Source organism: Erpetoichthys calabaricus, chromosome 3 (assembly GCF_900747795.2).
Source record: "Erpetoichthys calabaricus chromosome 3, fErpCal1.3, whole genome shotgun sequence".
Lineage (NCBI taxonomy): Eukaryota > Metazoa > Chordata > Cladistia > Polypteriformes > Polypteridae > Erpetoichthys > Erpetoichthys calabaricus.
The window spans coordinates 284,997,093-285,022,764 of NC_041396.2; the positions used below are offsets into that span (position 1 = coordinate 284,997,093).

The following is a 25,672-nucleotide window of genomic DNA, read 5'->3' on the forward strand; positions in this document are numbered from 1 at the left end:
CTGCAAGGATTTTCAACTGGAAATGCTGGTTTTCATTCCACATCCCCTCAAGATGTGCAGCTTATCAAAACTGGCCCAGTGTGGGTGTCTTCACGAGTGGGCCCTGGAATAGACTGGCAAGCATCTTGTCCAGGGTTAGTTCATGCCAGGAAGGGCTCTGGCTTCCATTACCCTGAACTGGATTAAGGGAGTTTAAGAATGTTATGTTTATTGGGAGATTCTCATAGAAATCAGGATTATCTTGGCCCAAGTCAGGGTAAATTATACTATACATAGTACAGCAAGGTCATTTGAATTCCTGAGATAGACTCTGGTTTCTCATGACCCTCACTGGATTAGGAAGATTTGGCAAATGGACATGTGATTGGATAAAAGAATTTGGTAGTTGTCTCAAGAGAGGTTGGTACTGTGACTGTAAGAACTGGGTGGAACTATGTATGTATCTAGTCACTGACATCCAACAACTCTTAAGTAAATGAATCAGGTTCAAGAGATTGATGGATAGATTCAGTTAGTCAGTCCTGAACTTGAATCCCAATTTAATCAGAGCCTGTATTATCTTTATGCATACTTGAGGTGTGGCAGATGACTGCTGCTCTTGCCAGGGTGGGACACTTTCATAGTGGATGGACAAGGGGAGAGAATGTGCATAGGACATTATCTCCCCAGCATCACTAGGTGGCAGCCCCCTTGGGTTGCTACAGCACCCCAGATTCCCACAGGACACTTAGAGTTTATGGGATCAGCCATGTTGGGTTCTGGAGGTGCTGCTAAAGGGTAAGACAGGGACTGAGGAGCACTACTTGGTCAGACTCCTGCCACTGGAAGTACTGCTGGATGCTGCATAAAAGGAGCCAGCTGCCTCAGCTCTGAGAGACAGAGTTGGGAGGAAGAAGACAAAGCTGAAGGATGGAGGAGGCAGAGTGAGAGAAAGGAAGAAAGAAAAGAAGACAAAATGCTGTGTGCTTTGTTCTTGTCTTTGTACTGTGCTTTGGTGAGAAACCCTTAAGGGAAGAGTTTCCCACAACAAAATAAAAGCCTGTGTGTTGCTGGACTTGTGCCTTTGTCTGTTTGTGTCGGGTTTGTGGAGCTGGAGTTCCCCATTTAGGCCACTATGGGCTGTAGTTTTAATTCTATTGATATCACAGCTGGCTGGGGCTACATGACAGTACAGTCTTCAACAACCCATAACCCAGAACTAGAGGAAGCAACTCAGACAATGAATTCACAAGTTTCTGTCTTTTAGAATTTTTTTTTAGTATGGAAGGAGGGATTCTTAAAATTAGAGATATGATAAACAGGCACGTTTTATTTCATTTAAAGTTTTGAGAAGCTGACAATGAAATTTATTTAGCATGTATTTTCACACATGTAAAACACAAAACTCAGTAAAATAAGTTTGCTTTTTTTTTTTTTTGGACTGGGGAAGGTTTTTGTGTGGAAAACAAGGAATCCTGCTCCCTAATTATTTTTTCACACTTCCATGGTTTGTTTTCTGCAGCTGTGTAAAGCATGTAATCCAAACCACACCAGTATAATCAGTTGTTATTATGCTTCTCATTCACATCAACGTTGAGGAGTGCAGTACATTTATTATAAATGTAACATGCTGTATAATTTCCACATGGAGGAATGCTAAAACACACCATCTTGTACATTACTATGGCCTCTCCACTGGAAAATTTCACTAAACTGAAGTTTGCTGCAACTTGTCCCAACCATTGCTTTGCAGCTAGTTGAGGGTATACTGCACATACTAGAGATCTTTATTTAAATAGTAAATGATAGGCACACACATGTGGAATTAATGCATGGAAACACCTGCTGATAGGAACAAAATGCCTTCCTTCTTGTATCAAAAAAACTAATTCTCCATAAACAAAATTAATTTGAATTTGCAGATTTTTATGTGAGACAAAATAGTATATTTTCCTGCAAATTCATTTTTTTACAAATCATTTCACTCATCAATTCTTATAATGAACCATGCCGTCATTGTAGCAATGCATACTGTATATTTCATTATGTAGCTCACATTTGCACAAACAATGTTCTACATGAAAGACACAGAGTATATATAATGTGAGACACCACTTTGTGAGACACCTGTAGTTCGGTGGTTCTCCCTAGTTTCTGGGTAGAACCATTTCTACCCAGACACAAATGAAATTTAGGTTTTTTGAAATGCCCTGGCAAAAGTCAGTAAGTACGTTGGATCTGCAAAGCAATGAGGTGGAAGTCCATCCAAAGTTTGTTCCTGCCTTACACTGACTAAAGGGCAGAATAAGAAATGAGACAATCAGCAGTACAACAAAAGAGGGAGAGATATCTAAGAAAGTACAAAAAAGTAGGTTGAAGTGGTGTTGACATGTGATGAGGAGAGATGATGAATACATGGGCAAAAGATGAATGGAATCGAAGTACAGGGAGAAAAGAAGCTGAATGAGAACAAAGTGGAGGTGGATGGAAAAAGTAAAAGAACATATCAAACAAGCAATCTGACTATGGAGGGGGTTCAGGGCCGAGTTGTTTGGCAAAGGATGATCACGTAGGAGTGGGAAAAGAAAAGAAGAAGAAGTATGCAATGTTTAGAATGACATGGGACAGATATTGTAAGGTGATATAAAACACTGGGTAGATCAAAGTTGAGAAACAAAAGTAAAAGATGTCCAATGTCAAAGGTTCACATTTCAACTACTATGATTTGACCCAGATAAACAGAAAATTCTTATTTTATATAGCACCTTTTCTATAGTAAAAGCCGTGCCAAGGCACTTCACAAGTACTGGTGTGCAGCACAACTGTTTTACAGCTGAAGAACATGGGCATGGAAATGCATGTGTGTAAATAAAATGTATTATTACATTTGTATTTATTTTGCATACAGTGGCATACAAAAGTTGTGGGCACCCTTGCTTAAAACTTCTGTTACTGTGAATATTTAGGTAAGCAGAAGAAGAACTGATCACCAAAGGCATAAAGTCAAAGATGACACATTTCTTTTCAGCATTTCAGACAGGATTAGTGTATTGTTTTTATTTTATACAATTGTATAGTGTAAAAAGGAAAGGAGCACCATGCAAATGTTTGGGCACCCAAGATATTTGTGGTCTCAGATAACTTTTCCCAAGGTCTCAGACTTTAATTAGCTGGTTAGGGCTGTGGCTTGGGAAACCACAGGTTATGCAAATTGAAAAGCTGTTTAAATTCTGTGACTCCTCAAACTTTGTAACAACAATCAGTAGCCATGGGTTCTTCTAAGCAGCTACCTAGCACTCTGGAAAATGAAAGAACTGATGCTCATAAAGCAGGAGAAGGCTACAAGAAGATAGCAAAGCGTTTTCAGGTAGCTGTTTCCACAGTTTGTAATGTTAGCAAGAAATGGCAGCTAACAGGAATGGTAGAGGTCAAGTTGAGGTCTGGAAGACCAAGAAAACTTTCTGAAAGAACTGCTCATTGGATTGCTAAAAAGGCAAATAAAAACACTCGTTTGACTGCAAAAGAACTTCAGGAAGAGTTATGCAGATTCTGGAGTGGTGGCGCACTGTTCTACTATGCAGCAACACCTGAACAAATATGACCTTCATGGTAGGGGCAGCAGAAGAAAACGTTTCCTGTGTCCTAGCAAACAAAATTCAGCACCTGAAGTTTGCAAATGAACATCTAAACAGGCCTGATGCATTTTGGAAAGAAGTCCTGTGGATTGATGAATTCAAAATAGAATTTTTTTGGTCACAATATGCAGATATATTTAGAGAAAAAGTAGTGCTGAATTCTGGGAAAAGAACACATCTCCAACTATTAAGCATGGTGGTGGATCGATCAGGCTTTGGGTTTGCGTTGTAGCTAGTGGTACAGGGAACATGTCATTGGTAGAGGGAAGAATTGATTAAAGCAAACATCACACCATCTTTATTAAAGCTTAAGTTAAAATGAGGATGGGTCCCACAACAAGACAATAATCCAAAATGCACATCAAAATCTATAATGGAATACCTCAAGAAATGCAAGCTGACAGTTTTGCCACGGCTCTCATAGTCCCTTGACGTAACTATCATTGAAAATCTGTGAGAGATCTCAAAAGAGCTGTACATGCAAGACAGCCCAAGAATCTTGCAGAATTAGAAGCCTTTTGCAAGGATGAATGGGTGAAAATACCCCAAGAAGGAATTAGCTACAAAAAAGCGTTTTCAAACTGTGATACTTGCCAAAGGGGGTCTTACTAAGTACTGACCATATCGGGTGCCCAAACTTTTGCTTCAGACCCTTTTCATTTTTTGGTATTTTGTACTTGCGAATGATGGCAATAAAAATGTAATTTTGCTTAAAATATTAAAGAAATGTGTCATCTTTAACTTTATGCCTTTTGGTGATCAATTCAATTTCTGCTCACTTAACTATTCACAGTAATAGACATTTTAAGCAAGGGTGCCAAAGGTTTGCATGCTACTGTATGTGAATTTCTCAAGGCTTCACAAAGTAGAAGACTGAATTGTCATTCTTTTAGTTTGTAGTCTCATACCTTAGCCCGTAGGCCACATTGTTTTTAGGGAATCCAGTAATCGGGAGCCCGGGATTCCCGGACATTTTTCATTCCCGCATTCCCGAGAATGAAACTGCTGGAATTCCCGGAAAAACGGGAACAGCCAAGCTTGCATATATAGCGTGTAAAAGTGTAAAAATCGATCAAGAAATAACAGAATTATAGTTGAAAATAATTAAGGTGGCGCCATTGCTGCAGCTTGCACTTCATCAGACAACAGCTTTGAACAGCAGCTTGAAATTGCAATGCGTCAGTCTGTTGCATCCACATTATCTGTGCTAAGAAACTTGCCATCACAGAATGATGACAAGAAACTGGATGCATCAGTAAAAGCTGAAATGGCGGTGTTTCAGCACAACGGCAAGCGCGGGCGTTGTTTAGAACAAGTGTATCAGTATCTGATGACTGTGCCGCCTAGTGGCGGCAGAGCGTGCTTTCTCAGCGGCTGGTGTACTTCTGCACGAAGGTGCGTTCTCGCATGGACAACCGCATGCTGGACACGTTAATAATAATAATAATAATTCATTACATTTCTATAGCACTTTTCTCAGTACTCAAAGCACTATCCACACAAAGGAGGTAACCGAACCCATAATCTCCCATAGTCTCCTTACTGCAAAGCAGCAGCGCTATCACTGCACCACCTGTGAGGATGTCGAGCTTTCTACGCTCTTTTTACCGCAACTAAAGATACATGTACTTCTATGACAGCATGAAATGCTTGTAGATAAGGCTAGTCTTTTATTTGTGTCAACATATTGCAGTAGTTTTATTAAAAATAAATGTTGGTTGTTCTAAAACCCGTGACCCTGTGTTCGGATTCAGCGGGTTGGAAAATGGATGGATGGATGGATGTTCTAAAACCGTTCACATGTAAGATGCTCGTGCACTTTGTTATCCCTGGGAGCCCGGGATTCCCAGGAATGAAATGTGGTATTCCCAAATTCCCGGGAATGGATAAACCTGTCCGGGAATGGATTCCCTAATTGTTATAGAGTCAAGGTGTAAATTTCTGGACAATCTGTTAAGAAAAGTAAGATTAGCTTCTTGCTTATCCGGATGAACAAAGTGCCATAACTCACCTCTTGCTTGCTTCAGTCCCAAACTGTACAACTTTGTGACCAAACTGCCCCCCAGGTATGTCTGTAAAAAGAGTTGGATTTTCTTCATCAATGTTGAAGGAGTTGGACAACAGGGTGGCTGGAACACATAAAAATTACATGATGTCAGGTGACAAATTTGGCACATAATTAGGAAAAAATGCATCTCAAAGCTAAGATTTGCTTGCTGTGAGTGTGTTCATGAGTGCCTAGACATGCAATCCTAATTGGGTTTCTTGTTTGTATCAATTTCCCTGATTTATGGAGAAGCCTGAGCTTACTTACTAGGAGCAAAACTGAACTTGAACAGCAACAATTCATTGCTTTTTGTAGTCAACATTTGTAGATAGATAGATAGATAGATAGATAGATAGATAGATAGATAGATAGATAGATAGATAGATAGATAGATAGATAGATAGATAGATAGATAGATAGATAGATTAGATAGATAGATAGATAGATAGATAGATAGATAGATAGATAGATAGATAGATAGATAGATAGATAGATAGATAATCCAGCAGCAGCATACTGATAAAAAACAATAAATTAAAGAGTGATAAAAAATGCAGGTGCAACAGACAATAATATTGTACAATGTTAACGTTTACCCCCCCGGGTGGAATTGAAGAGTCGCATAGTGTGGAGGAGGAGCGATCTCCTCAGTCTGTCAGTGGAGCAGGACAGTGACAGCAGTATGCCGCTGAAGCTGCTCTTCTGTCTGGAGATGATACTGTTTAGTGGATGCAGTGGATTCTCCATAATTGATAGGAGCCTGCTGAGTGCCCTTCGCTCTGCCACAGATGTTAAACTGTCCAGCTCCATGCCAACAATAGAGCTTGCCTTCCTCACCAGTTTGTCCAGGCGTGAGGTGTCTTTCTTCTTAATGCTGCCTCCCCAGCACACCACTGCATAGAAGAGGGCGCTCGCCACAACTGTCTGATAGAACATCTGCAGCATCTTATTGCAGATGTTGAAGGACGCCAGCCTTCTAAGGTAGTATAACCGGCTTTGTCCTTTCTTGCACAGCGCATCAGTATTGGCAGTCCAGTCTAATTTATCATCCAGCTGCACTCCCAGATATTTATAGGTCTGCACCCTCTGCACACAGTCACCTTTGATGATCACAGGGTCTATGAGGGGTCTGGGCATCCTAAAATCCACCACCAGCTCTTTGGTTTTGCTGGTGTTCAGGTGTAGGTGGTTTGAGTCGCACCATTTAACAAAGTCATTGATTAGGTAGTATGTCACTATGATCTGTAAAGTTTATTTCATTGTATCTGATTTTACTCATATGAACTGAAATCAGAGAGAGCAAAAACCAAACACATTTAGGTAAGCCAGCTGGCAGAAAAGAGGTGTGAGACTGCTGGCTGATGTATGGTGGGAGATTCATGAGACAAACAACTGGAAGACGGCACGGCAGGATAGTTGCCCTATTTGGTGCGTGGCCAATTTACTGTAAGTAGGAATTACATGGGGCAGGGATTTGAATTGATTAAAGCAGGCTTGACTCATTGCCTTGAAGTTTATTTCAGAGCCATGCCGTTCACCTGAGAGAGAAACAAACTACCAAAGAGATGGACAAATGACAACTGTGCGGCAGATTACAGAGATGGACAGAAAGCATGTGAAGGACACACAAGTAGGCTATTTTAAAAGTGCTAATGTCTGCTTGAACAATATAGTTAAAAAACACAGTTTGTCATAAATGATGAGCACAGGTGAAGGCATTAATAACCAGACAGCCCGTCTGGCAGTTGACCATATCTGACAAGAATTCTATGAATATGTAAATATGTGAGTAGTTACTGTATAATGACGAGAATCCAGCACAAAGTCAGAAGCACCTCCATGCTATCGAACATTCCGCCGGATAGGGCGTATGCTCGTCAGCATTTCCCCACTTGAAGGACTGGCTCTGATGACTTTACTGTCCCTTGGCTTCTCTGCAGCCTGAATATGTACATATAAATGGGTTATACACTATATTATGGGAATGGAAGTCATTTTTAAAGCAAGTTAAATACATATATCTTTTTGAAACATGTTTCTCTTGTCTGATTATTTTTCTGCCATGGTTACATAAGGGATTGGTATTGGTTCTAGTCTGTCCTGCATCACGAAAGGACACATCCAATGGGACTAAGATTGGCTCCTGCTAAATAAAGATTTATATTCATGCATTGACACAATGGTTAGCTATATGACCACATGAACCCAGCATCCTGAATTCAAACCCTGCACCTGGACATCATCTATATGCTGTTTGAATATTTTTCATTTGTGTGCATGGATTTTCTTATCATGTCATCAAAACATGTTAAGTTAGTTGCCAAATTCAAATTACAGTAATCCCTCCTCCATCGCGGGGGTTGCGTTCCAGAGCCACCCGCGAAATAAGAAAATCCACGAAGTAGAAACCATATGTTTATATGGTTATTTTTATATTGTCATGCTTGGGTCACAGATTTGCGCAGAAACACAGGAGGTTGTAGAGAGACAGGAACGTTATTCAAACACTGCAAACAAACATTTGTCTCTTTTTCAAAAGTTTAAACTGTGCTCCATGACAAGACAGAGATGACAGTTCTGTCTCACAATTAAAAGAATGCAAACATATCTTACTCTTCAAAGGAGTGCGTGTTAGGAGAGAGAGAGAGAGAGAGAGAACAAAGCAAGCAGTCAAAAATCAATAGGGCTGTTTGGCTTTTAAGTATGCGAAGCACCGCCGGTACAAAGCTGTTGAAGGCGGCAGCTCACACCCTCTCCATCAGGAGCAGAGAAAGAGAGAGAGAGAGACAGATAAAAACAAAGTCAAAAATCAATACGTGCCCTTTGAGCTTTTAAGTATGCGAAGCATCGTGCAGCATGTCGCTTCAGGAAGCAGCTGCACACAGAAGGTAGCAACGTGAAGATAATCTTTCAGCATTTTTAGACGAGCGTCCCTATCGTCTAGGTGTGCGAACAGCCCCCCTGCTCACACCCCCCTACGTCAGCGCAAGAGAGAGAGAGAGAAAGTAAGTTGGGTAGCTTCTCAGCCATCTGCCAATAGCGTCCCTTGTATGAAATCAACTGGGCAAACCAACTGAGGAAGTGTGTACCAGAATTTAAAGGATCCATTGTCCGCAGAAATCCGCGAACCAGCAAAAAATCCGCGATTATATATTTAAATATGCTTACATATAAAATCCGCGATGGAGTGAAGCCGCGAAAGGCGAAGCGCGATATAGCGAGGGATTACTGTAGTTCCTTTATCTAGTTTATTCCTTTTAACTAGTGCCAGAAGGATGGGCTGTTCACATCCACAGCCCATCCTATAACCCTCAATTGGATTTAGTGGGATTCCAACATTTTCATTTTTTAGAGAACTTCTGTCCAGTCAGATGAATTTTGTTATAATTTAAATTTTATGTACTTCCTTTTTTTGCACTCTACCCTGACCTACAGTACTCATGATGTACAATGTCAGACATTTGAAAGCCATGTGCCTATCTTCTGGTATGCATGTGACATTAAGTCCTTTTGCTAAGCCACTGGGGCACTTTCCAGTCTTCCATTCATTTGTTAATCTGCTCATCCAGGTTAAGGGTACAGGAAGTCAAAGCAGCAGTGAGTATAAAGCAGATCCAGGCCTGGATAGGATACTAGTCCAATGCAGGGCACATTTTGTGTGTTGTATTGTATCGACTCCCTTATTTTTGACACCCACTACACGCCCAACCTACCTGGAAAGGGGTCTCTTTTTGAACTGCCTTTCCCAAGGTTTCTTCCATTTTTTCCCTACAAGGGTTTTTTTTTGGGGAGTTTTTCCATGTCTTCTTAAAGAGTCAAGGCTGGGGGGCTGTCAAGAGGCAGGGCCTGTTAAAGCCCATTGTGGCACTCCTTGTGTGATTTTGGGATATACAAAAATAAATTGTATTGTATTGCATTGTATTCACAATCAATCACACATAGCTAATGCAGAATCATCAAATAACTTAACACTCTTTGAAATATTAAGAGAAAGCTTCTACATTCAAAGGAAGAACATACAGGCTGTCAATCAGACTGAGAGTCAAAAACAGGAATTTGTATTCAAGAGGCAGACGGCACACGGGTAGTGTTGTTATTATTAATTTTGAGCAGTCCCCTTTCTTTCCCATTTAGCAGACTGAGAGCTCTTGAAACAAATGAACACCCAACAGAGTTTTTGAAATTGATAGAATATTCATGTTGTGATTTGAACCCAGGAGCTACAAGCCAATAATCATAATCATCACACAAACCACTTTCACAACAATTCAGTGTAATTCATTTGTATAAAATGTCTCTTTTCACTGCTACTCATAATATTAAAATTCAAAGCATGCAGTCCTTACAAGATAAATACATGACAAATGGATTGATACAGCACCAGTCTGTAACTCACCAAGAATAAAGAAATTGCTTTTTATTTTAAATTGGTGTTTGTATCCCGTTGTTTTTGACTTCAGCGTCCACAAAAGTCCTAAAGTCCTACTGTCTTCCACACTACTTGGTAGCTTATTCCATGTGTCTATAGTTCTCTGTATGAAGAAAAACTTCTTAATGTTTGTGTGACATTTACTCAAAACAAGTTTCCAGCTGTGTCCCTGTGTTCTTAATGAACTCATTTTAAAATAACTGTCTTGATCCACTGTATAAGTTCCTTCATAATTTAAAACATTTCAATCATATCTCCTCTTAATCTCCTTTTGCTAAAGGCTCAGCTCTTTAAATCTTTCCTCATAATTCTTCCCCTGTAGCTCTAGCATCAGCCTAGTTGTTCTTCTCTGGACCTTTTCTAGTGCTGCTATGTCCTTTTGTAACCTGGAGACCAAAACTGCCCACAGTACTCCAGACGAGGTCTCACCAGTTAGTTCTAAAGCTTGAGCAGAACCTCCTTGGACTTGTATTCTACACATCGTGCTATATAACCTGACATTCTGTTAGCCTTCCTAATGTCTCCTGAACACTGTCTGGAAGCTGATAATGTCAAAGTCCACTACGACTCTTAAATCCTTCTCATAAGGTGTACTTTCAATTTTCAGACCTCTCATTTTGTATTCAATCCTAACATTATTACTTCCTACATGTAATACTTACATTTACTTACATTAAATTTCATCTGCCACAAATCTCCCCAAGCCCGTGTGCTGTCCAAGTTCCTTTGTAATGATTTAACAGATTCAATATTATCATCCATTCCACTTACAGTAGCTTGGAATCATCTTCAAACTTTATCAGCTTGTTACTTATATTCCTATCCAAATCATTCACATATATTGAAAATAGCAGAGGCCCTAGCACTAACCCCTGAAGGACATCACTCTTAATATCAGCCAGTTCTGGTAAGGTTCCTCACACCATCACCCTCTGCTTCTTGTGTAAGAACAAATTTAGCATCCAAATTACAAATAACACCCTGAGCTCCCTCTGGCTCATTTGGCACCTTATCAAATGCTTTCTAAAAGTCAAGATAAATAAGATCATATGCTCCACTTTGAGCATATCCTTTTGTTGCTTTCTCAAAGAAGTCCAGCATGTTGGTGAAACATGACCTTCTTCTTCTGAATCCTTGCTGACTGTTCAGTAAAACTCCTGTTTATACAAGAAAAGGAGATTGTTCAGCTGGTGCAGATGAACAATGACATATATTTAAGGGAAATACAGATGGCTATAAATGCAAAGCATACATCAACAATATTGATACTGTCAGTATATCCACCATTGATTAGGTCTTGAAACACTATAACAATGGCATGAAACAAATCTACAGGGTGTCCTTTAATAGGAACAGTGAGTAGGCAAAGGAGACATCAATACGTTCAGGTAATGTGGCAATGTTATACATTCACTGCATGTTGTACTCCTTATAGATGTTTGGTTGTCTCATATGTTTCACTTTTTTCTGTCTGTTGTAATTACAGAGGATCATGAAACTGGAGTCAAGTGCTGTATATTACAGATCTTTTTATGCTGAGGCATGGAGATGTTTAGGTGAGATGGCAGTGGAGTTTCTAACTGGATTGTTTAACAAAAATCTTGAAAAGTGAGAAGATTCCTGATGAGTGAAGAAGAAATATATTAGTACCGATTTTCAAGAATAAGGGAAATGTGCAGAGCCACAGTAACTACAGGCGTATAAAGTTGATGAGTCACACCATGAAGATATGGGAAAGAGTGATGGATGCTAGGGTGAAAAGAGAGATAGTGATCTGTGAGCAGCAATATGGTTTCATGCCAGGAAAGATGGAGAAGTACAGAGAAGGTCAGAGTGAACTGCATTGCATGTTTGATGATGTAGAGAAAGCATATGACAGGGTGCCAAGAGTGGAGTTATGGTCCTGTATGAGGAAGTTGGGAGTAGCAATAAAGTATGCATGAGTAGAGCAGAAGATGTCTAAGGACAGTGTGACTGAGGTGAGGTGTGTGGTAGGAATGACATCCTGGTCTAAGGTGAGAGCAGGATTACACCAAGGATCAGCTATGAGTCCTTTCCTGTTTGCAATGGTGATGGACAAGTTGACAGACGAGATCAAACAGGAGTCTCTGTGAACTATGATGTTTGCAGATGACATTGTGATCTGTAGTGAAAGTAGACAGCAGGTTGAGACAAACCTGGAGAGATGAAGGTACACACTGGAGAGAAGGGGAATAAAAGTCAATACAAGTAAAACATTGTACATGTGAATGAATAAGAGGGAAGGTAGTGAAAGTGAGTGACTGAAAGGCGCAGAGATGGTGAAAGTAGACAAATTTAAATATTTGGGTTCAACAGTCAAAAGCAAGAGTGCAGCAGAGAGGTGAAGAAGAGAGTGCAGGCAGAGTGGACTGGGTGGATAAGAGTGACAGGAGTGACTTCTGATAGAAGTGTACTTGCAAGAGTGAAAGGGAAGGTCTAGACCAGCTATGTTAGATGGTTTGGAGATGGTGGCACTGATGAAAAGACTGGAGGCAGAGCTGGAAGTGGTAGATGCTATGATTTTCGCTTTGAGTAATAAGGGTGACAGGATTAGGAATGAATATATTAGAGGGGCAAGACAGGCACATCAGTTTAGTGACAAAGTGGGTGAGGCTAGATTGAAATGTTTTAGTCACATGCAGAGGAAAAATGAGGGATAAATTGGGAAAAGAATGCTGATGATGGAACCACCAGTTAAGAGGAAGGCCAAAGAGGAGGTTTATGGATGTGGTGAGGAAGGACATGAAGGCAGTCGGTGTGACAGAAAATAATGTAAAAGACAGGGATAGATGGAGACGGATGATCTACTGTGGTGAACCCTAAATGGGAGCTGCCGAAAGAAGAAAAATAAGAGCAACAGTACAGATACCAGGGCAAAGAGGTTTACACATTACCCTTTGTTCAGACATATAAGACAATGATCCTGTATCAAACATCCCAATGGTTGGTCTATGTAATTCTGTTCTTTTCTTGATGAACTTTACAGACTTAGATTGGTTGCTGAAGGGAAACAGAAGGCTTGGGTCAATAGCCCAGATTATGTAATCATATGGGACAATGTCCTATTTCATTGCTCATCTGCAGTGATGGAATGGTGTAGGGCTCATCCATTCAATTCCATCCATCCATACATTTTCCAACCTGCTGAATCCGAACACAGGGTCAAGGGGGTCTGCTGGAGCAAATCCCAGCCAACACAGGGCACAAGGCAGGAAACAATCCCGGGCAGGGTGCCAACCCATCACAGTCCATTGAATTCTTTCCTCCATATTTGCCGATCCTCAATCCTATTGAGGAGTTTCTTTTTCTGAGTGGAAATGGAATGTTTATGACCACTCTCCCTACAATGGAATGCCACTGATGGATGCTATGGCCGAGGCTTGTAGGACAGTCACAGCATCCAAGTGCCATGGCTGGATCAGGAATGTTCCACAGGTATTTCCCACATTGCATTACCAAGGAAAATATTTTATGGGACATTGATGAAAGCATGTGGCCCAACATCCAGGGTGGGATTGATTGGACAATGTCACCAGGGACAGACGCATAAGGATTTATTCTAACAGGAAGCCCTGGATGACGAGGGATGTCCAGAGTCTGCTGAAAGCTAGGAATACTGCTTTCAGGTCTGGGGATGGGGCTCTTTACAGTGTAGCCAGAGCGAACCTGAAGAGAGGCATCCGAGAGGCCAAGGCAGCATACAGAAGGAGGATAGAAGACCATCTGAGGAGCAACAACACCAGGCAGGTGTGGCAGGGTGTCCAGCACATCACCGGCTACAAATCCAGCAACTCCTTGGCTGCTGAGGGAGACGCTTCTCTGGCAGAGGAGCTGAACATCTTCTTTGCCCGTTTTGAGGCGACACCAACAGCAGCTCCATCACAGCAGCCTGTTCACAACAGCAATATACTCACAGTGGAAGAGTGTGAGGTGAGGCGGGTGATGAGGAAGGTGAACCCGAGGAAGGCTGCAGGACCCGACGGTGTGGCTGGACGGGTGCTGAAAGACTGTGCAGATCAAATGGCCGGAATCTTCACTAGGATTTTCAACCAGTCCCTGTCCCAGGCCACCGTCCCATCCTGTCTCAAGTCCTCAATCATTGTATCGCTGCTGAAAAAATCCATCACGAACAGTCTGAATGATTTCTGCCCAGTGGCACTCACATCTGTCATCATGAAGTGCTTTGAGAAACTGGTGTGGAATCATATCATCGCCTGCCTGCCAGCAGACCTGGACCCATTTCAATTTGCTTACAAAGCAAAGAGATCCACGGAGGATGCTGTGGCCACAGCCCTTCATGCTGCCCTGACCCACCTGGAGCAGCAGGGGAGTTACGCCAGACTGCTCTTTGTAGACTTCAGCTCAGCGTTTAACACCATCCTCCCACAACGACTGGTGTCCAAACTGGGAGATCAGGGACTTCCATCACTCACCTGCAATTGGATACTGGACTTCCTGTCTGGTCGCTCCCAGAGGGTCAGGCTGGGTCTCCACACATCCACTGCTCTCAGCCTCAACACCGGGACGCCGCAGGGTTGTGTGCTCAGCCCGCTCCTCTACACCCTCTACACATATGACTGTGTCCCCACTCACCATAGCAACAAGATTATAAAGTTCGCGGATGACACGACGGTGGTTGGACTCATCTCGGGCAAGAAGGGTGAGCTGGCATACAGGGACGAGGTGGAGTGACTGTCAGAGTGGTGCACAGTCAATAACCTGCTCCTCAACACCAAAAAAATGAAGGAGCTTGTTATTGACTTTAGGAAAAACAAAACTGACATCCAGCCACTCATCATTGGCGGGGCCTGTGTGGAGAGGGTCCCGGTGTTCAGGTTTCTAGGTATTGAGTTGGAGGATGACCTGACCTGCAGCGCCAACACCAAGGAGCTGCTGAAGAAGGCGCAGCAGAGACTGTATTTTCTGAGAATTCTCAGAAAGAACCATCTCCCAAAAAATCTGCTCCTTGCTTTTTATCACTGTTCCATTGAGAGTGTGCTCACGTACGGACTGTGTGTGTGGTACGGCAGCTGCACTTCCTCAGAAAAGAAAGCGCTCCACAGGGTCGTCAGGACAGTGGAGAGAACAATTGGTTGTACCCTCCCCACTCTGGAACAAATCTACACCTCCCGATGCCGCAAAAAAGCAATAGACATTTCACAGGATTCATCACATCCCAGTCATTGCCTCTTCCAGCTTTTGCCATCGGGCAAGAGATACAGAGCTATGAAAACTAGGACAAACCGCCTTAAAAACAGCTTTTATCCGAAAGCAATCATGGCTCTGAACTCAGAATAAAATTGCTCCATATTATTCTACCAATGTGCAATATAGACCTTAAGTCAACAAGTGCAATTTGTATATTTATTACTATTCGGTTTGTTATTATTTTCTCTCTTCTTGTCTTTTTGTCTTTTTAACTCTTATTCCTCACACTGAGTCGACTGCACCTTCAATTTCGTTATTCCTTTGTAAAAGTGACAATGACAATAAAGATCTATCTATCTATCTATAATTTCGATTCTGATTCTCAAGCAAAGAGCATTTGATTCCCAAGTTGAACCCTGAGTCATATATACAGTGTTTCATGTTTGATTTCTTGCTCATGATCATGTTTGTGTTTGAGTTTAACTGTACACGTATAAGGCCCAGTACAGTAATGTTTCACTTCAGTGAATATGTGTCTTCTCTTCTTTTGTATTTTACATTGTTGGACCATCTGTATGCACATATATGCTTAGTCAGTGATGTTTATGGTGGATTACAATGAATATATGAAACAAGAAATGTGCCATAAAATCACCCCAGTGGACACTGGCAATACTGTGTACTCTTATTCAGTTTGCATGGGGCATCAGCCACTTTCAGCATCTGGTGGATAAACTATTATGGCCCCCCCATAGTGCAGCTTTCCTGGAGGGCATCTTTATTCCGGCATCTGGGAGGCCAAGTTGTATCCTACAAGAATCCTACAATCACTGGTACTGTGTCCAGGGGTGTTTACTGCCTAGTGCCACGTGCTGCCAGGATAGATTCTGCTGTTTTAAAAATGTTTAAAATTAAATTTAAAAATGTTATTTTAAATTACTGACAGCTATAATCTTATATAATATAAATTATATAATCTTAGAAAGTAATATAATTTCTGGAACTATATAAAACTTCAAATTTTATTTACCATAAAAATAAAAAGACATTTTGATTTTTGCTTAAAATAGATAATATTTAATGCAAACCAAACAGAATTGGTGCCTGTTATTCCATCGTAATTCTAAAACCCCAATAATGAAGAATGATGGTCTGTTTTAGTAAATGCGGCACTAAATTGTTTTGCCACAACTGCAAAGCATACCAGGCCAGATGAGCATCTGTATTTTAAAAAGGACCAGGAGAATAATGTGGTCAAAAGTCAATACGGGAAGTCAAAACACACTGGCAACACACAAGAAAAAACTACTAAACTCGAGACGAGGTCAAAAAGTAACCAAGAGATCAGAAATACGAGAATTTGATAACAAGGATGTCATAACAATGTATGTTATGCCGGCTTTTATACTTTCACATGAATGATGAATCATTGTGCAACTTCAGAGACCATGTCCTTGACAACCAATTATTATGTCTTGAAAATGGCATCACAAAAAAGCTGTGCCCAAGGAAAAACAAACTGTTCTTGCAGAAAATAAGATTAGATTAGATTAGATTATATTAGATTAGATTAGATTAGATTAGAGATCTTTATTGTCACATATACTGCAAGAACCTAGTGAAATTCTTTGGCCACAGTAGCAGTGATGTATAAATAAACACATTAAATAACGAAGAGTGGTCAAAATCAAATAAAGAGCGTTAATAAATTAAAATAAAAAATGAAAACAGTAAATAAGAGTGAAAAAATAAGCATACAGAATAATTATACATAAACCAGCAGGAGGGTACAGTACACAGTGCAGTCCAGGTAGGATCAGGTTACAGGGTGTTCAGTGACCTTATGGACTGGGAGAATGAGCTTTTCCATGAGGCAGGTGTAGTGAGTGGTGAGGCTCTGGAAGCGCTTCTCAGGAGGCACAAGTGAAAACGGGATGAGCTAGATGGCTGTCATTAGAGATGATGGATTCAACTCTCCTCAGACATGTGATTCAGGAAATGGTGTGAAGCTGAGGAAGGACTGTCACAATAATTTTGAAAACTTTATGGGCAGTCTTTTGGAGGAGTTTGCAATCCTCGAAAGTCAGGTTATTAAACCTCACCATTATGTATCTGGTCAGGATGCTCTCAATAGTGCAGTAAAAGTTCAATAGCGTTTTGGTTTCTACTCCAAAGCTCTTTACCTTTGTGTATGAAAATACATGAGTCAGACTTAAAATGTAAAATTATGTTTTAATAGTAAGATAAGATGAAAGGAGGTTGTAAATCATTTTTAATTATTTATGCAAAAGAAACAGATTTAAAAAATGCACTATCAAACATTAAACACAGTACTCTGTTTTCTTAAGTTCCAACCAGTACCTATATTATTTTGTTAAAAGCTATGGAAAATAAAAACAAATCCACAATAAATAATTACATTTTGGGCAAATAAATAATGATAATAACAGCAACAATTTAGTTTTGGGGAGCTATTAATGTGAAGAAGAACAGATTCACAAAAATCCATTTATCATTTTTCTGCAGCTGCTCATCCTCTTCAGGGTCATGGGGGCTGGTGCTTATCCTGATAGCATGAGTTATAAGGCAGAAGTCAGTTGTGGAAGGAGTACTAGTCACTCATGTACACACTTGCTCACACACACAGCTATGTGTGTTTGGGGTGTTGTAAGACAGAAAAACAACTACAGACAGAAACCCCTCAATGTGAGAGAAACATCTGCATTGTAAACTGAGGCTTCTAGGTCTGTAAGACAGACACATTAACCATTGCTATAGCCACAGGCAGAATAAGTCAAATACAAAGAACTAATAGAAAGGAACAGTAATATCAAAAAAACGTGTTACCTTATTTCCTATTCATATTTCCATTACTGAAGCAGACAGCCAAAACTAACACTAAATGATCAGGGTGTGTTTCCTGAAGACTTCATAACCCTTAGTACTTCATTATTGTTGTGAATTAGAGAGTTCAAAAGCATGAAGTTCCAGTTACTCAAAATGCTCACTAGAGATGGAAACCACTAACCCTAGCTAGTCACTCAAATAGGGCAATAGTGAAGAATGTTATAAATAAATGGTTCATTTTCAAAAAAGAAAATTCTGTTAACTGTGAGGTTCTGAAGAACACAAATGGTGTAGCAAGAAATGTCTGAATAGGCAATCCAAGACATAAAGGCCCAATCACAAGTCCAGAAAAAGTAAAAAACAGAGCCTAAGGTCAAAAATCTAGTAAATCCATAAAATAATATAGAAATATACACAGAAGAACTCACCACTACCATGAGCACATTCAATGAACCGCAAGAGACTCTGGGTTTTCCTTAGCCTTTATAGGGCCGAGGGCAGTCCCTATCTGTGATGGGTAGGTGGGTACATGTGGGGAACCACCCACAAAATACATAGAACATTGCAGAACACACTTTGACACATGAAAACTAATCCACACTGATATTAAAGAAAAAATTAACAAAATCAACCAAAATGAGACATTTGATACCTAGCCAGGGTTTGGGACCTGGTGGAAAAACAACAGTTATCTTGTACTTAAGATTGTTCATTAATTAGCAAGTGTTTCCCAAACCATTCATAACTAAAGTAGTACTTAATCTTGTACATAAATTAATGAGAACCCACTCATCATTTTTACAATCATTATTTGGACTTTTCCAAGAGAATCTGCCAAATAGATGCCTTAAGCAGATAATGTCAAACACGCTCACACTCTTATGTGGACAACATAATACCAATAACAACAGCAATAATAATCAAAAATACCAATAATGATGATAATAATAGGATGATTATGCAAAAAATAGCATAAGATATTTTTGTATCTTTTTGTATCTTTAATATCTTTAGACAATCAAACTAATCAAAACTGACTATGCAATTAGTCACATCCTATAAAGTCCTATAATGTGAACCACCCCTTAGTACCAGCAATGACAACGGCAGCAGTCCAGAGAATTATGCAGCTCAACCAAGGATATCAATTGAGACAGCACCATTCAAGAAGCCTAAATGAACTCTTGGTCATGACATGAACCCCTTTGATCATCACAGCAATCAACAACTAATAGAGAAATGCAAGATGGTCGGCAGGGGTTGCAATAACAACCCTCCTTGATCCGGTACAGGATGAATTGGAAAGAAGAGCACTTTAGAATTGTGCCTGCAATCCCACCGTGCAGTGTCTGACAGCTCTCTGTTTCTATACCATCACTGGATTCTTGCAAATTGTTGGTGACATGCATGGCCTCCACAAGACTGCTGTGTCCAAATATGAGAAAAGCGCTATATAAATGTAATGAATTATTATTATTATTATGAGTGCACAGTGAGTACGTTATTATTGTGGAAACTCCTGAGGTTGTGCATTGAAATTCTGCTACTGATGCTTTGTGACTATTGCCTCTGCTCCAATTGGAAAAACAAAAGAAATGCAAGCAATTGTTTCTCAAATGATGTAAGTTGCCTTGGATAATGGTATGAGCGAAATAAGTAAGTAATGATAATATTATACAATGCTTTCAATGACACTAAACTAGGTTCTCATGCTATTGCCGGCATACCTGGCATTGTAGGTTTAGTGGATGGAATGCTCATCCCTATTCATTTCCCAGCCTCTTCAATCCCATCCATACTTGCCAATAAGTGTTCTCAGTGCTAAATGTCTAGGTGATACTCGACCGAACATCAGGGTCTTTTTACACAGACTTGGCATGGAATTACACATGATGCATATATCTGGTCCAACTCTGGAGCGTGTCATTAGACAAAGGATGGTGCATTTGCCTGTGGCTGGTTACTGTGAGACAATACCTGCCAACTCCAGTGTTGAATCCCTGAACCATAGTTGAGAAGAGGTAGAACACTACACACCAAAGCACATACACCATTTCAGAATATGATCTGGACATGTGGAAGTTGAGCCTCGGAAAACAGAAATGTTTACTTAAATTACGTTAACTTAGTAGTTTAATTTTTAATTTCTTTATAAGGTGCAATTTTTTTTACATTTGGACATAATATATATATATATATATATATTTGACAACTAAAATAAATACAGTCTATGTTTCTATTATCGACAGTCTGCTTTTCTGATGTGAGCACCGGGAAAAAGCCAATAAAGTAGTACTTTAACTTGTTCGCAAAATGGCGGATAAGATGAGCTTTGGAAAACACTTCAAAAACTCACTGATTGTTAACCTAATCTGCGTTGCTCATTGTCTCATTCGTTATTCAATAAGATCGATCATTTTTGGGAAACAAACTCCAGATTCACTTCCACCATGAATCATTATGTAACTGAATGTCCAAACTTGTTATTAACTGCATGTACAATGCAGAGTCTCCAGGGTCTTTTTCTGTCAATCAATAGCAAAAAAAAGCTAAATTAAATCCACTGGGATAATTCTTTACATTTATATGGCGCTTTTCCATCCATCCATCCATTTTCCAACCTGCTGAATCCGAACACAGGGTCACAGGGGTCTGCTGGAGCCAATCCCAGCCAACACAGGGCGCAAGGCAGGAACCAATCCCGGGCAGGGTGCCAACCCACCGCAGGACACACACAAACACACCCACACACTAGGGCCAATTTAGAATCACCAATCCACCTAACCAGCATGTCTTTGGACTGTGGGAGGAAACTGGAGCGCCCGGAGGAAACCCACGCAGACACGGGGAGAACATGCAAACTCCACGCAGGGAGGACCCGGGAAGCGAACCCACAATCTCCTTATTGCAAAGCAGCAGCACAACCACTGCACCATGTTCTTTAAAAATGTATAAAACAATTAGGAGACAGAAAACTGCACATCAGTGTTCTATTTGTAAACTAAACTAACAGTCTATGCTTCCAGCTGTGAGACTGCTTCCTAACAGGCTTAATTAACTCTCTGTTTTTTACAGGAATAGCCATTAAAGTTCTATTACATACTAATTTACAGGGGATAAAAGATGATACCATAATCTAAGTTACTATGTGAAACTATTTAATTAACAGACACTTATGTGAATTTAACATTTAAACATTGACTTAAAAATAATAAAAGCTGATAACTTCCAAGAAAGATGAATCATTTAGATAGGCACTGTACAATAATGTAATCAATTTTAACTGTAAATCCTGTTAATATCTTATAGGTGAGGTGACATGACTTAAGGTGATTCATCACTATGCTCCCTTGCAATGTGAAGGCCTAGAGTTCATTTTCACCATAATGTGTATATGGATTTATTTGGGGTAAGTTCTGTGCTTTCTCAAAATATCAGACTTTCTAATCGAGTAAAGATATTGAAAGGATTTAAATCCTTAGAATGCTAATACCATTGTGTTGAAGCCCCTGTGCTACAGAATGCCCATATAAAGCATTATCTTTTCAGTGAGATGAATGAGTAACTGCCGTTTCCATTAATCATATGCCATAAAGGGAGCAGTGTGATGATGCAATGATTAGTGATGCTTCCTAGGACTGGGACTAACCCCTGCGTGGGTGAGTGTGATTGTGATCAGTCATGGACCAAATTCTAGGGCCTGATCCTGCCTTGCTCACTGCTGACCCTCTGGATCTGAATGGGATAAACAGGCTAGGGAATGGGAGGCCATGTGAAGAACCAACTGTCCTGTTAGTAAAATCCTACGTTTTGACAGACTACACTGTCTTTGTTAATTTTCTAATACTACATGTAACCAGCATTGAACATTACAGCTCTTAGCTGTTTTACAAAGAGTAAATGCATGCATTTGATCATTTCAATGCAGGCAAAACTCTTCAGTTACACTTTCAGAAGAATTTTGATAAATATAATGAATTGTGTGGTTAGTGAAACCAAAGAGTTATGTTAGGAGGATCCAAACCTAAATTAAGGGATGTGAAAAGTCACGTTCAGCACAAATCATTGCGGGTGTCACGGTTTATCTTAGTTTACACACATAAAATTCATATAGACTTAAACAGTCTGATTCCAAGTTAGAAAATTTTCTTTCCTTTAAGCAGTCTCATCTAAATGTTTGTTAAAGTGTTAGGATGAAAGAATGCAACATATACTGTAAGTATGGAATATGTGGTGTAATAAATATAATTAAATACTGAATAAAGACCTGAGATCCATAGTGGACAGAAAAAAAGTCAGATTCAAGAAAGAACTGCATTACCAGCAAAACGAAATGGCACATGGGGTGATATACGCTATCATAGTTAGTCAAGGACCAGTGTGGAAAGTCATACTGAAAGTATCTAATGAGATATCTTCAGTCCTGCTATATTTAATATGGTGCTTTTCACAGTGAGCACTACAGCAAAGCACTTTACAGAAGAAGTTGTAAGTCAACATGCAGCTAAGAGCAATGTATAACAGACATGCCAGACATTAAAAGAAACAAATAAATATACAGAATGGATACTACTGTCAATACTGAGTCATATGTAGCATTATTCAAGGAACAATCTACAGTACATTATAACAAATTCTTTCATTCATTCTTTGTCAAAATATGTTTATTCTACTACAGAATCTAATAAAATGAATCTATCTATCTATCTATCTATCTATCTATCTATCTATCTATCTATCTATCTATCTATCTATCTATCTATCTATCTATCTATCTATCTATCTATCTATCTATCTATCTATCTATCTATCTATCTATCTATCTATCTATCTATCTATCTATCTATTCCAAGAATTTAAATGCAAAGCTAGTGTTTAACTATTTTTATTGTCAGTCAGTACTGGGCATTGAGCCAGCAGCCCTTTGACTGAAGTGCCTACACAATTATACTACACAATACAGCAGAAAATATTTACTTACTGTAAAACAATCCACATACAAGAACGACTCCTCTCATTTCTACTTTCATGTACTCCGATGATCCCCTCCGCTCAGGCTTGTGGCCACTGATAAAGCACCTCCCAGTTAATATTCTTAATGTGGAAATATCACAATTGTCACTGTCTGTAAACCCCTTGAATACAACTCCCGACAGCCACACGCATGAGAAAAATCTTACTAACAGGAAACCAGAGTTACAGTGAATATGGTGAAGCGTAAAGACTAAATGTTATTGTAAAAATGAAAACAGATCTACAAAGGCTGTTAGAGAAAAAGCGAAAGTGCAAGAAAATGGATAAAATGGACAGAATGGTGGAGGCAGTAACCCACTTTGCTTAGAAACATTTCCTTGTCAGATATGAGTAAGCAGAAAAATCTTTCATAATAATGCTTCCTTTTTCTGTAGGCAGAAGATAAAGATGGAACTAAGTGGATTGTTTGTTTTATCTATCTATCTACAGTTAGGTCCATAAATATTTGGACAGAGACAACTTTTTTCTAAATTCAGTTCTGTACATTACCACAATGAATTTTAAATGAAACAACTCAGATGCAGTTGAAGTGCAGATTTTCAGCTTTAATTCAGTGGGGTGAACAAAACGATTGCATAAAAATGTGAGGCAACTAAAGCATTTTTTTAACACAATCCCTTCATTTCAGGGGCTCAAAAGTTGGACAAATTAAATAACTGGAAATAAAATGTTCATTTCTAATACTTGGCTGAAAACCCTTTGCTGGCAATGACAGCCTAAAATCTTGAAATCATGGACATCACCAGATTCTGGGTTTGCTCCTTTTTAATGCTCTGCCAGGCCTTTACTGCAGCGGCTTTCAGTTGCTGTTTGTTTGTGGGCCTTTCTGTCTGAAGTTTAGTCTTCAACAAGTGAAATGCATGCTCAATTGGGTTAAGATCAGGGGCCTCATGTATAACGCCGTGCGTAGAACTCACACTATAACATGGCGTAAGCACAAAAGCGGGATTGTGTGTACGCACAGAAAAATCCAGATGCAGGAATATGTGCGCACGCATACTTTCACGTTCTTCCACTACATAAATCCCGATCAGCGTGAAAAGTAACGTACGTGCATGCGCCTTCTGTCCCGCCCCAACTCCTCCCAGAATTACGCCTCTTTGAATATGCAAATCAATATAGTACTAGGGTGTTGTACCGTGTTAGCCATTATGAATGTAGAGAAAAGCCAAGCAAAATGACACCTTTTATTGGCTAACTAAAAAGATTACAATATGCAAGCTTTCGAGGCAACTCAGGCCTCTTCTTCTTGCCTGAAGAAGGGGCCTGAGTTGCCTCTAAAGCTTGCATATTGTAATCTTTTTAGTTAGCCAATAAAAGGTGTCATTTTGCTTGGCTTTTCTCTACAAATCAATATAAATAGCCTTCTGTGAAAAGACAATGGGAAAAGCACAGGGGAAAATATAAGAATTTCAGCGAATACCAAGTGGAGGCAAAGGAAAAACGTACTATTTGTTGGTTTAAGCAGTGGTATAATCAACAAAAGAAAGTTGATCAAGTGACAGAGTGTCAGAAAAACTCGAAAGATCAAATTCACAAAGTCGCACAGTGCCCGAAATAAAAAAGAAATCACATATCAAAGTCGCTGTGAAAAGGCGAGTCGTAGCCCACCGTCTGAGTGTCATATGAAAGCGTATTAGGGTACAAACAAAAAACATAGGCACACAGTGGGTAAAAAGCACGAAATATCAACTTTAATCTCGAAATTTCCACTTTAATCACGTAGTTTATTTTGCCATTAAAGTAGAACATCATAAACTTCATCTTAAAATCATTTATTTTACTAATTTCTCAAGTAGCATGTTAAATGCTTTGTTCTGTGTTTGATCTTCTATGTGCTCTATGTGTGTGAATCACTACGTGCTTCCGTTCTTTCTCTTTCTCCGACAGGACACATAATGCATTACATTCGTGATATTACAGCTCTCTGAATAATTAAAATACTGAGATGTATACGTGATATCATTTTCATGATGATAGGAATGAAAGCATGTTATTAAACATGGGAACACGGTGGCACAGTGATTGTTCATATCTCACGCAAGAGGCTTGCTGCACCATGTGCGACCTTCGATGAAATAATTTATTACAGAAGTACTGTCTCTTTCAAATGTACTAACCTCCAATTCCTGTCCATACTTTTCTTTCTCCAATCGCCACACAATCAGCTCTGTAATAGACGTCAAGCCATTTGTAAGCTTAGATTCTTTAAAACTTTTAAGGAACATTGAAATATCTTCGTAGTACATGTTTAATTATTCTATTCGTCTATCCTTCCAGTGTCGCGTCAGCACCAGCAAGAATACAGCGCAAGACAGGAGCTATCCTTGAACTAGCTATACGCTGCGGCACCGTGTCCTCACATGTTTAATTATTAGCAATACAGATTATTTAAATGAAGTTAAAGTTTTATCTGTATACTATAAGCAACATATTTTGCTGCATTTCATCTTAAAAATGATATTGTCATCATACGCACTTTATAAAGTAGCACAGGTTGTGCAATATTATAACTGTAGTGTAAGTTTACAG

At 39.7% G+C, this 25,672-nt stretch overlaps 1 protein-coding gene across 1 annotated transcript in view; it reads right to left on the bottom strand.

Annotated features, from left to right (window-relative positions):
- Nucleotides 1–23,355, bottom strand: part of LOC114649054 (integrin alpha-X-like) — a 193,280-nt gene extending 169,925 nt beyond the window's left edge. The window contains exons 1-2 of the mRNA XM_028798469.2: nt 23,088–23,355; nt 5,626–5,743 (exon numbers count right to left, since the gene is read on the bottom strand). Coding sequence (XP_028654302.1) covers nt 5,626–5,743; nt 23,088–23,136 — 167 coding nt within the window. The 5' untranslated portion in view covers nt 23,137–23,355. The remainder of the gene's footprint in view (nt 1–5,625; nt 5,744–23,087) is intronic.
- Nucleotides 23,356–25,672: the final 2,317 nt, after the last annotated feature.